At 32.0% G+C, this 13,732-nt stretch overlaps 3 protein-coding genes across 3 annotated transcripts; 1 reads left to right on the top strand and 2 right to left on the bottom strand.

Annotated features, from left to right (window-relative positions):
* Positions 1-1,973: 1,973 nt before the first annotated feature.
* On the top strand, positions 1,974-3,095 carry LOC100527018 (uncharacterized). The gene has a single exon (NM_001250443.3). It carries the CDS (start codon positions 2,254-2,256, stop codon positions 2,686-2,688), a length of 435 nt encoding a protein of 144 aa, NP_001237372.2. The 5' UTR covers positions 1,974-2,253; the 3' UTR covers positions 2,689-3,095.
* Positions 3,096-4,954: 1,859 nt separating this feature from the next.
* Positions 4,955-6,418, bottom strand: LOC102661758 (nonsymbiotic hemoglobin). Its single transcript, NM_001357481.1, has 4 exons — positions 6,054-6,418; positions 5,838-5,952; positions 5,607-5,723; positions 4,955-5,366 (listed from the first exon to the last, which is right to left on the bottom strand). The coding sequence occupies exons 1-4, from the start codon at positions 6,164-6,166 to the stop codon at positions 5,226-5,228; spliced, it is 486 nt and encodes a 161-aa protein (NP_001344410.1). The 5' UTR covers positions 6,167-6,418; the 3' UTR covers positions 4,955-5,225.
* A 3,192-nt stretch (positions 6,419-9,610) lies between these two features.
* LOC100809295 (non-symbiotic hemoglobin 1-like) lies at positions 9,611-10,993 on the bottom strand. Its single transcript, NM_001255274.3, has 4 exons — positions 10,836-10,993; positions 10,546-10,660; positions 10,315-10,431; positions 9,611-9,972 (listed from the first exon to the last, which is right to left on the bottom strand). The coding sequence occupies exons 1-4, from the start codon at positions 10,937-10,939 to the stop codon at positions 9,835-9,837; spliced, it is 474 nt and encodes a 157-aa protein (NP_001242203.2). The 5' UTR covers positions 10,940-10,993; the 3' UTR covers positions 9,611-9,834.
* Positions 10,994-13,732: the final 2,739 nt, after the last annotated feature.

Raw genomic sequence — 13,732 nt, 5'->3', positions numbered from 1 at the left:
GTGAGAAGTTTAAATAGTTTGTAAAATATTAGAATTTGAATTTAATCCTTCCTTTTTTTACTTCTTCTTCAACCACTAACTAAGCTAATTTTATTATATTTTGTATGTTTTTTGAGTTAGAGATGCAAGTGTTCTCAATTCACCGAAGTTAGATATTAATTCCACTAACAGTATATTTATGTTTGTGAAACATAATATTATTATTGGTTCAAAATATTTTTTTATCGTAAAAATTGAATAAATATTCTTTCATTAAATAAATTATTTTTACTTGTAGGAATCAACAAAACCATGCCAACCCCTTTGTAAAAAGCATTGTGATTTTAAATATTGGTGTATATATCCCTTAATTTTCATATTAATGGCCTGAAAATTTTCTAAACTAAATTTAAAGGCGCGCCTATTTATAACGTCATGACCTCTGTAACCTATAGCGCTACGAAACATGTTAGCAGTATTTTGTGCCCTTGCAATACCATTGCCCCCATTGGACACATGAACATGACACATCCTCTATGGTCTGCGTCACAGACATGTCAAGCGTGGTGTCTGTAATTCTGACATTCTGTTGATATGTTGTTTTGTCTCTTCGTATATATGTCGATGGGAAGGGCCGAAGGGGCTAGTTAAAATTAATCTACATGTTGTTTTTATATGTTGATATGTTGCTTAGAAGGTTGTAGGACCTTCCCATTAATTATATATGATTGAACTTGTTAAAATCTCAAATTAGTTTTAACATATAAAGATAAAAACATATATATTAAAATCACAAATAATCAGATATGAGAAGAAAGTTGGGGTAGTAAGTTTAGATATATAAAAATAGGTGACAAAATATAAAAATTTGAAATATGTACTTTTGATTTTATCAAAATGAGAGGAGAGGGGTGCATCCACCACTATATTTATAATCCTTCTACTTCGAGTGTTAAATCTCATAGACGTTTGCACCAAAAAATAAAAATAAAAGTAATCATAGACGTGAGGGCTTGCATAAATCAACCTTCCAAAATGTTCCACTACTCTTCAAACGTAAAGTCTTATAAGCGTGGAGGCTAGCTAGCTTGCATTAGCATTGTTTGGCGTTGGAGAACGGTCCAACATGACAAAATAATAAAGACTCATTCATTCATGAGTATATATGAAAAAAGGGAATGCACACAGTGGAAAGTGGAAACATATAAACGCGAAAAGATCATAGTTTGTCGTAAAGAGAGGCTCCAACCCATGCAAAGTATTAATGTGAAAACAAAATAGGTATGAGCAGAGAAAATTCAAGGATGTTTCCTCGCTTGCTTGAACCCATACGCACACCGCTCCAAAGACTTCAAACTTGACATACTTATTTTTTGGGGGGCCATATCGTGATGTGATTTTATTATCACATTGTTAAGAAGAAAACAAAAAGCATTTTCGTGAATTTCTAGCACTCTCCTCCGTTGATCGGTCTAATTAATTCTCCCTTTTATCTCTTGAAAGAGAAATTAATTCCCAGCTAGACAATTTCCAATAATAATAAATAATATGCATCACCAAAATCTTCAATGAAATGGAATTAATTAGTTTAACCAATTGGATAGAATACTGTAGCTCCAACAAAAAGTTTTGGGGTTGGATTTATGCTAAATTGCTAATGACATTTTATTACTTACTCATAAGTAAGTACTTGAGTTTTAACCTAAACTATTGTCTACAGAGAAAAGTTACAAGAAAAAGCATTTAATTTATACCTACAATCTGACTTTTTTTTTTTTTTTTTTTATACCTGTCGTTTTAATTTGAACAGTAAAGAATGAATCGATACCGATTGATACTTTTTCTTCCAAATATGTTATTAGAATCCATGATTCTCTTGACGCCACGTGGAAAACGGGACCAAAACGGGTGTCAAGCAATGCACTTACGCATGGCATAACAACTGTATACATGTACAGGTTCGTTTATTTGCACATTCTTAGAAAGGAAGCAACGAAGAAACATATCCAAAATTCCAATCACTTCCCGTGCTTAATTTGCATGCAATTTTCATATATTAACATAAAATCAATCAACAATAATGTCTCCTTGATTTAAGTTGTACTTTACTCGTTTTCTTTTTCCTCTCCTTTGCCTATAAATAGCACCACACACTTCCCAACCCTTCCCTCACAAAAACGAGTGATAGATAACTAATTTCTTTGTTTCATTCTTTCCCACTTTCTACCACAGAGACTAGTGATCGATTAAGCAACTTAACACAGAATTGCATATATGGGAAACACTTGTGCACCAACTCAATACGCAAGCAAAGGCGGAAACCATAGTTGGCAATCCACGGTGAACATAGTTCACTTAGATGGAAAGTTGCAACAATTGAAGGAGTCAATTAAGGCATGGAAAGTGTTGTCTGAGAACCCAAACTGCTACATATGCTGCTCAGAATCCATGTATGTTGGGTCACCGATGCCTCCTTTGGCTCCAAGTGAAGAGCTTCAATTGGGTCTCATATACTTCCTTGTTCCAATTCCCAAATCAAGAATCCCACTCTCTCTTCAGGACTTGGGGGCACTAGCCATCAAGGCTAATGCAGCTCTTGCTGCTGCTGCAACACCTAATAACAACTACCCTATCTTAAAACCCAGTTCACAAAAAAAGTTCCGCACACACCCTACTTTTTCTAACGTTTCTATGGGATATTCCCATTAGATCTTCGAAGATGGGTTTGAAGGTTGAATTGTGATATATTCTTCACCTATGCATGTTGTAAAAGCTGCGGATTCTGCTTGATGATGATCGATGGTGATGAAGTTAAGCGACAGGAACTATATATCCTTAATTGCAGTAGTTGCAGACAATTGCAGTTGCAGTTTACAAGTCCTACAGAAACTTTCATGATATAGAATGAAGAATTATGATAGTTGAAAGGTGACATGAGCTAAGGAATTTAGGAGACGGAGACGGAGACGGAGACCAGATCAATTCCTCTATACTTTGGAATACAGTACACATGTACAACTTGTATAAGCCAAATCCAACTTGTATGCTATGAGATAATAAACATTTGTGCCACATAATTATTTCATTTATAAAAATAATATTAATTTTTTCCACTTAATTGTTTTAGCTTTATTGTGTTGGTTATGGTCTGGTTTGTTTAAATTTTTAAAAAATAATTCTAAAATAAAAACAATTTTGACAAACACACTAAAAAATAGAAAATTTCTTATTTTATTAAAATTGATGTTTTTTTTTTCAAAAAATATGTTTAGATAATATTTGTCTCTGCAGAAGCTTTAATTTTGAGATCATTGAGTAGTTTTAGTTGTATGCTACAGTAATAGTTTCGTCTTGATAAGAAAAGAAACGCAAACCGTATAATAATATTCATGAAGAAGAAAAAAATAATATTGGATCATTCCACTTTCCAAAAGGCGGTTGAATTGAATTTGAGCAGTAATTAAGTTTGTAAAGAGTTTGCCATCTATCTCGATCGCTTCAAATCATCTTCATGTGCATATGTGCGTGTTACATATGTTTACATGACATAAGTGATTCCATCATATTAAAAATTCGACAATGCATATGGGACCGGTATATTTTTTCACAGACTGCATTAATCTTATTCCAAATTTAGATCTAATTGCTTGTTAATTAGTCAAGGTCTTAATTCCAATATATATAGAATCCCTATTACTCCACAATAGCGAACTAGAGAAGACCTGGACTACATATGATATGTATAGATAAGTATAGATATTTTGATTTTTTGTTTTATTTTTAGTTTCATTTAAACTGGAACATGGACGAGGAGCAAGAGAAAATTAATCCACAAGTAGGAAAAATAGAAGAGAAGAAACATATGATTCTAAATTTCTAATAAAGTCTAAAGGGGTTAGCTGCAGGAAATCTGAAGCATTAAAGTAAACACAAATCGACTCAAATTTTGAAACCCGTCCAATAGCGATGTGAAAATAAAAACATCAAATACGTGTAAACAACCAAACTCGGAAACTTGAAGGATACTTCCTAAGCTTGAATCATCTTCATCGATGGGACATCTTTTCTCTTCTTTTTCCCATTAATCCCATCATGTTCAACAAAAATGGAAATAGTAGTCCTTTGTTGAATTTTTTGTGTTAGATATAGAAAAGTGTCCCTTAAAATGAAAACGTGCCTCTTCAAATTGTATATTTGGGAGAGATACACTCCTTAAATGGATCTCACCTTAAATAGATGTCAGTATTTTTTAAAAATTAAAAAAATTACTAGTCTTTTAGCTGGGCTCATGCAAATATTTGTATCATAAATACAAATGTTAATTATATTGAGAATTACTTTCCCTCTAAAATAGAAGACATGCAGTTGGAAACTTTGATATTAAAAAAAAACAGATATTTATTTAATAAAGTTACTATAGGACAATTGGTAATTAACTCAATTTAAGGAGAAATTGTATTTCCCCTGTTATGTGGTGCCCATTCCAGATTCCATTAGCAAAGAGACACAAAGACAAGCGCAAACACGTAGAGACAAATGGGTACATATCACATGTGCATTCTCTCAATTCACAAGCAAAGGTGGAAAATTTAGTTGGATGGTAGGGTACAGCAATTCCAAGAGCGCGTACCAAAATTAAGTTAAAGTTTGTAAATAATGCTGACTTCCAACGTTCTTCACCAACATTGGAGTCATTACTGGTCTGATTTGTCCCTTGTGAATGCAGAAGAGAGATATAAACAATAATAGTTTCAGGAGAGGTATGCAATTACATTACAAGGAATTGACTTACTGGTATTATTATTATTACGATGATTTATGGTCATAATATTTTCATTTTCAAAATAATGTTTTGATATAAATATTTCAAATAAGTTTCATATTCAGTAAAATTCTCATTTAGTGTAAATCATGTCCAACTGGGTTATCTTTTGCCATAACGTGTGTGTTATGCATAAAAACAACAAAGGATATTGGTGCAATCACATAAGTGATCGGGAAGAATTATGTTGAATCGCAGATAAGTATAAAGAAACAAATAGCTATAATTCATTTAATCACCTTCAACTACAGAATTGTTGAATGCGAAACACTTCCCAACCTAGCAACTCCCAATAGCCAAGTCTACGTACACAAAGTATATTACATTCACACAAAATAAAAGCACAAGCCTAAACTTTCTCACTTTTATTAATATAACAATTTGAGAATTGAGAGGGAAGGAAAGGAACTGCTTAAACTGGAGTCTAAGAGGAGGGTGGTTTCATTTCAGATTTAATGGCATCGACCAGCTGATCATAAGCTTCTCCCCATGCATTCTTCATAGCCGGTGACCACATTTCTGGTACAGCTTCTTTTATGGTCTCCAACAGTGCAAACTTTGTCACCTTAAAACCAAACAATAAACTATATACATCATGCTTCTAGAGAATTACCCTCCAAAGTGTAGTTAAAAAACACAAATAAATACAAGTCTTGCCATCACTTATTTATGCCAATTATATTTTTGAATGTAACAATTGATATAAATAGTTATGAGCAAATGTCATTTTCAATCTATAAATTGACCCTTGCTAATAAACAATGTTTAATTTGGCAATTATACTCATACTAAGATGTTTATATACCTCGAAATGCTCGTTTGCTACGCCGGTTCTAAAATGGGTAGCACCTAATTTTTTCAAGTTTGATTCTCTGACAGTGACTTTCCCGGCCTTCCGCAGCTGAACTGCTGAATCACAGGTCTGCAATGACAAAAACAAAATAAATTGATATTACCAATTAAGAGACATGGCTTCTATAATTTATGGTTATAATGGTTTAACTGGAATTTGGTTTAGTATTTAATTTTAGCTTACCATTACAAAGACAGACACGGCATGGGGCTTGAGCTTGGGATTTTGCTCCAAAGGAACCGTTGAATCTCTCAAGAATGAGAACAATTTCTGAGCTGATGGAGCAATCTCAAATATTCTACCAAGTTTGAAGTCATTAATTAGTTCAATTGTTTTGAGCAAGATAAAATTGAAATATAACCAAGAGAGTTTAATTAAAGAGTTGAAAAAATGGCTTACTTCAAGAAAAACTTGAGACCCAACTCTCCAGAATTCTTCTTCATGACATTCCATGACTTCACCACCAGAGCTTCTTGCTCTTCCGAGAAACCTCTTTCCAATGTGGTGGTCATGTTGTCTAGTAGTATGTTAAATGCTAAGATGTTTTTGTTTCAGGATTGTGATTCCAGTGAAAGTGGATGAGGAAATGGTTGATGTTTTAGCTTTTGCATTGCTAAAGTTTTTATAGTGGGATTCATTGAAAATGAAGTTGGCCCTTCATTGTAATGGGGAGTCATTCCCATTTGTGTGGCTTACCTTGTTACTCAAGTTTTCGTAGTCCATTTTGCTTTCTAAATAGTGGAATATATCCAAACAGTAATTTTTTTCGATTATATCTGAATCAATTTGAGTCATGCCACCTTAGTTATATATCCAAATACAAAGGTACACTTGCAATGTGCCATACTAGGTGCTCGTGCCCCAAAACCAGGGGCTGCTTGCGGCGAGAAAAAAATGGTTTTGGCCAGTCAACATGACCGTGCCATTGAATTTCAATTAGTTTAGTTGACCACTCCTTGGGTAAGCCATGACCAAATCAAATTATTTTTTGGGAAAAAATGTAAATTATATTAAACCCAAAATGATACAATAATAAATGGGGCATACCCCGCAGTTAAAGAAAATCAAAAGTCTCCCTAATACAAGAATAACTATATCAAGATGCTAAAACAAATGCAATAGATGCGCTTGTCTATATATAAGAAACTTAATCTTGCTAATAACTTCTATTTTTGATAATCTTCAAAAATCAGCTTGTTCCTAGACAGCCAAATGCAGTAGACTGTAATTGTTATAATCAGACAACGTAATTTTACTTGAACACCTGATGTGGATCTACCCCTAATTAAAGAGTCAGTAATGCGTTGTAAAGAAGTGAAACGCCTGCGGAAAAGAGTCAAATCACGAATGTGAGCCCAAACTTGGAGAGATTTCCGGCAAGAAAAGAACAAATGAGCATTTGGCTCAGGCTCATTTGAACATAAAGGGCAGAGGGAACCCTTGTTCAAAAAAGCAGCTTTGTCAAGAGTAAGCAGCCGATTCCTTCTAGCAAGCCACAAAATGAAAGACATCTTAGGGGGGATTGCTGGGTTCCATATAACAGAACACCAACTAACAGTAGGCTTGACACCTCTAATGTATTCATAGACTTTGCCAACAAGCAATTGTTCATTGGTGCTCCAAGATTGAATCCTCTTTTTGGCCTCTTCAGTACTTAACTCTTTAGAGATAATAAAGTCCCTTATTTAAATGATTTTCTTTATCAAAACTGAATCTGACGAAGAAGTATTGTAATTTCACGCATCCCTCCCTCTGAAATAGTAATGGTGAACCCACCGAACCCATCCAAATCAAATTATTTTTTGTTCATATACTTTCACAATTTTTTTAATTTGATTATCTCTCTATTTTAACTTTATATATTTTTCATCTTAGTATCTTATATTATTTATTGCAACTCTTTTTTTTTTTTTCCTTTTTACCCACTACACCAAAAGTTAAAAAGTACAAAACGATTTTCCTTTTCTATTGCAAATAAGGCAATCCATTAACCTAACTTAACCAAAAAATAAAGAGTACAACGACGTTTTTCCTTTTCCTATAGTAATTAAGGCAGTCCATTCTTGATGATTAACTTATTCTCGTGTGTCCAAACACAACTGATATGCACAGTATATCAACAAAAGAATTCAACTTTTAAAAGTATATACCAGCCCGGTACACATGCATTTACATCATTGCATGGGTCACTTTGGTATTTATCTATATTTTAAAATGGCCTGTGTATATAATTAATAATTCATTTAAAAATAGTTATTAATTAAATTTGTCGGAAAGAAAGATTAAGATACTGGGGAGAAGATACAACATACCAAGTAATAAGAACAAAACTATAAAAATATATTAATAAAGAATTGGAAAAAAGATCGACAATGTCATCAAATAACAAATTTTATATAAATATTAGAATAACTAAATACAAAAAAAAAATATCTATGGGTTGAGTGAGAAACAATTGGATAGGTTTGAGCTTTGAAATTTTCTTGAATTAGTTTTTGAAAAAAAATTCAACCCAAAAAAATAATTTTTTAGTGTCTATTGGAAGTATTTTCCTTTACCCATCTTTTTTATTAAAGAAATTTATTTGATTGTTGTTGGTTATCATTGAAATGAGAAAATCGTTTATATTTTAATTAAACTGAAAATAAAAAGCTAAGTCAAAATTGTAAATAAGCATTAAAACTAAAAATATTATATTATCACAAAGATAAAAGTGTTAATATAACGACATAAAAAATGTTAATATAAAAAAATACGTTTTCACCTTAAAAATGATTTTAAATTAATTATTGCAAAAGTTTATACGTGTAAGTCTATGTTTGAATAAATGATAGAGAAAAATAATCACATGCATGGTTAATACATTTAGCTTCCTAATCCCTACTCCCTGCACCGCTCCAACAAAACCAAAAGCCCCACATAACTATCTTCTGTGTTTCCCCATTCTACGAGAGAAACACAATTACACAAACACAGAGACATATGGGTATGTGTACGTCCTCTCTAATCAAAAGAAAAGGTGAAGAACTTTGTTGACAAACCAATGTAAATATTATTATTCACTTGGACAGTAGGCTACAGCAATTCAAACAGCCTAAGAAAGCAGGGCATGTCCTGTCCCAAAACCCCAACTGCTTCCTCTGCATCTCAGAGTCTATGCCAATTGGCTTGGCTCAGTATTGCCCTGTGTGGATCCTAGTGAAGAGCTTCATTTGTATCACATGTATACTTCTTCATGCCACTCTCCAAATCCCAAAAGTGTTATTATTCCAAATATACAGATATTGGTTTCAATAAAAGTTAATTTGATCTTTTTAAAGTAAAGTCTCAATTTCGAGTTTTATAGAAAAAAATATAATTAATTAATAAAAGTGATAAATCAAGTTTTTGACAGAGATTAATCATTAATTAAAAATTATTGAATATTTTATAGTATCAATAATATGATTACTCCCAAAAAAAAAACTCATTTTTTTTTACATGATGGCATGATAATGAAAGACTCACATGAAGTTGCCACTTTAGTCAAAGAATGAGCAAAACATTTGTTTGTCTCCTCACAAACTGAACAATATAGTTTGGTTGTTGCATAAGTTTTTACATTGAAGAATAATAATACCCAAGTCCGAGCTATCAAGGGCTCATTCTTATTATTTCATAAAATAACTTCTTGGTTCAATTTATTAGTAAGTGACATCAAGTTTTACTTATAAAATAATTATATTATTCATATAACACTTTCTAAAATATTAGTTTTGTTTATTCTTCTTTTTCTCCATTGTGCAAAAAGTTACAAATATAAATTTTCAATAAGATTTAGACCCTAACTAATTAGTGGAGAACTAGCATAGCATGCATTTTTACCTACCAATAAAAAAGTGTGTTACTTGCACTGTTCGCGTGTGAATGAATGATGATTCATTTTATATAGCAAATGGATTCTAAAGACACAGAATAAAATTGTAACAATTCATACCATCCATGCATTTATCATTTTCCCTTTCCTTACAATTCACATCACCTTCAATAACTGAATTGTTAAAATGTGAACACTTTCCGACATAGCAACCCCAATAGCAACATAGATACATTATTAAAATTCATACAAACGAGAAGCACAGACCCAAACACCACCACCCTATCAATCTTATTCAATTTGAGAGAAAGCAACTACTAGAGTCTAATCAGAGGGCTTCATTTCAGATTTGATGGCTTCGGCCAGCTGATCATGAGCTTCTTCCCATGCATTCTTCATGGCTGGTGACCACATTTCAGGCACTGCTTCTTTTATGGTCTCCAATAGTGCCAACTTTGTTACCTTAATACAAAGCAAAAGAATAAACTATGCATTACTCTTCTAGAAAGCACTCTCTTTACTCCACAAAAAAACAAGCACTCACTATGCAAGATTATCATAAAGTGCTGAGATATGTACATGTTTTCCCCCCTATTATATTATTTTATACTACTCTCATGCATTTGGATGGAATCTCAATCCTTAATGCCACAACTAGCGTCAAATTTTAATGCAAACATTGATATAACAAATCTGACCAATGTTATTTTCAATTTTATACATGTTGATAGTTGACACTAACTAACAAATAAACCATACTTTTAGATATATATATATATATGCTCTTATTGAAAGTAGATATACCTCGAAATGCTCAGCTGCTACACCGGCTTTAAAATGAGTAGCACCTAATCTTTTCAAGTTTGATTCCCTCACAGTGACTTTACCAGCTTTCCTCAGTTGAACAGCTGATTCACACGTCTATAATAGTTTAACTTTAAATTTAGTTTTTTCATGTGTTGTTATCCATCCAAATGGTGCAGCTAGTCTCATGAGTTTCATGATAATGGGTGTAGAAGGAGCTAATAAGCTTACCATGACAAAGACAGCCATGGCATGGGGCTTGAGCTTGGGGTTTTCCTCCAAAGGAACAGTTGAATCCTTCAAGAATGAGAACAATTGCTGAGCTGCTGGAGCAATCTCCAATATTCTAAATGTTTAATTGAATTAGTCATATATCACTCATTACTTCAATTGTTCAAAAACATGCATTAAGTTGTGTTACTAACTAACATTAGCTGATAGAATATAAAAAAAACAAAATGTGTCACTAACTAGCTAGTTGGAGATAAGGTTGAAAGAGATGAAGAAATTAAACGGCTTACTTCTTGAAAAATTTAAGACCGAGTTCTTGAGAATTCTTCTTCATTTCGTTCCATGATTTCACCACCAGAGCTTCTTGCTCTTCCGTGAAACCTTTGCCCTCCATGTTCTCTACTCTCTAGCTACTAGCTAGTATTGGTATATATGATTGTCATATGATGGCAGTGGTTGATGTTGTAGCTTGGTTTTGTAGTGAGATATTTCCCCTTCAAGATGAGGTTGCCCCTTCAATGTAATGGGAAGGCATTCCCATGCTTTTGGTTGCCACGTTCTTTGATTGAGCTTTCAAGAAACAAACAATATCAATTAAAATATTAATATAATCACCATATCAATAAGATGGAAAATAGCATCACATTATCTGCCACCAATTAAATTGTATATAATGAGGTAAATGAAATAAAAATGCGTATATAATAACAATAAATAAATATATGCACTTTTTATTTTGACTGAAGATAAATATATGCACTGAAAATGTCTTCTAATTATTTTAAACTCTCATATTACAATTTTTTTTTCTGATTATATAACAAGTTTGTTAAATTTTATGATAATTATTTTTAAAATTATAATAATAATGATATTTTATTAATTGACGGTATAAAAAATGTATGTCAATGAAACTTTATATTCTCTCTGGTTTTATTATAAAGTTTAATTAAGTAATTAATTAGGATCTTAAAATAAGTACGTTTGATTTCATTTACACCTTTCCGGTCCCCACCGTTACTTGATTCATGAATTGGCCAAATGCCAAATTAGTGACGTCCATAGAATGTGCCCATAAACAAGGTGCCGCGACCGCGAGATGATAACGGTGTTGCCCAGCCAACGACGTGGATTGAAGTTTCAACAATCCAATTTTAACACGTGTTGAGCAACCCCTTGTTTAAGCCATATATGGACAAAATCATTTTTTAGGGAAATATTAGCAACTTGATCGATAATACTTTTTAACAAACTCTAGACTTGTAATAAAAAAATATTTATTAACAATTTATCATTAGATTTATCCTGGTTGATATAATGTTTATTTAATAGGAATCGGGTGGTAAATATTGGTAATGAGTATATACTTATAATATCATGTTTTTTATTGCACCAAAATAAATATAATGTGCTATCATATTTACAAACAATTTAATTAATATATTATCATTGCATTATGTTATTTGTATAGACTCATAATTATACTAACAATTCAACTCTTGTGAAAAACAAAATCGAGACTAACGAAGACTAATCAAATGATAAAGCATTGATGTTTTTTTAAATGACTATAAGGTCAAACTTATTTTAAGATCTACTAAGAAAACAATCTTAAATAATTAGTGGAGAGAATAAACTCAATTAGTATAATTAAGTTACTAACACACGTTGAATTTTTAGAAAAATCTAGATTCATTCCGATCTATGTTTGGATTAATGGAAAGAAATGGGACGGATTAATTTTAATGATCATTGTTTGGATTCAGATATAAAGAATCGAATGGGCCATAATAGAACTCATTCTACCTGATTCCATTGTTTTAAACCTTTTTCCTTACCTCCCAAATTTACTCTATCTCTTTTTATTATGAATTTACTATGTTGTCCTTTTTAACTTCTCCACCGCCAATGCCCCAATGTTGATGTACGCGACCAACCAGATATCTGAACACGTAAAATCTCGCGAATAGTACCTCGACGAAGCACTCCCAAATCATGTTCATCATCTTCTGTTGCCAAATTTGCCAAAGAAACCTATCGAAAATGTGACTCATCCCTCATGCAGAAACCCATTTACCAACTTTCCACCACTTGATGCAAACATGGTGATCTGAGATCTAATGAGTCCGAAGGATTTCTGTAAGGATTATCACCTTATCAATCACACTTACATATCAAATACATAGCACTCTATCCTTCAAAAAGTTTTTTAAAGAGGATCAGATTTATAGAAAGAAAATATTTCTATCAACAGAAAAGAGTACAAATTGATTCCAAGGCTATTATTTATAAAATCACCTTATAATAAGGATAATATGAAAATTGGGAAATTATAATTTATTCTACTCCATTCTTTTTCCAAATGATGGGATGGGATATTTGTTCCATTCTAATATAAATTATCCAAACAATAAAATGGTATTTTAAATTCATCCCATTCTGTTCTATTATGTTTTGATCATTTCCGCTTCATTCTCTACCACTAATACTAATTCAAACATAGCCTTAATGACTATTAGGTTAAATTATTCCTAATAAATGAATATCACTTATTAAATAACTACTGAATTTTTTATTTTCTAAAAATTATTATTATTAAGTAAAAATATATATTCTAAGAGATATGCAATCATATCTCAACAAGTGAAAATGTTCTCAAGATTTAAACTCGTAACTTCTATTAGATGACAAAACCACATATAACAATATGCCAAGACTCGCCATCAGTGTAATGAACTATAAATTAGAAAATATTAAAAATTAATATGATTATCACGTGTTTACACCTTTTAAAGTATGCTAGTTTACAAGATATGTTTCCCCCCAAAAAAATCATGCATTACAAGTTACATGAAAATATCTTATAAAAGATACTAGTCCATGATATTCTACTACAAGTCACATGGCAAATGCCTTACATAAAACAAAAGATATATTGCAAGTCATATAATAAATCTTATTAAGAAATATTATTAATTCATGCCGCATCTTAGAAGATGCGGACGTGAACTAATACTTCTCACGAAACACTGACTATACATCCACCCACCATCCCCGTTTATTTAAACACTAGCTTCCAACTACATAGGCAAATTGAATCTCCCATATTTTTATTCTATATAATCTTTCATAATATTATATAATTAATTAATATATTTATTTACTCATGTGAGTAAATAAGGTGTGT

The sequence above is a fragment of the Glycine max genome, chromosome 11 (assembly GCF_000004515.6).
Source record: "Glycine max cultivar Williams 82 chromosome 11, Glycine_max_v4.0, whole genome shotgun sequence".
NCBI classification, from domain to species: domain Eukaryota; kingdom Viridiplantae; phylum Streptophyta; class Magnoliopsida; order Fabales; family Fabaceae; genus Glycine; species Glycine max.
This window is presented reverse-complemented; position numbering and strand designations above follow the sequence as displayed.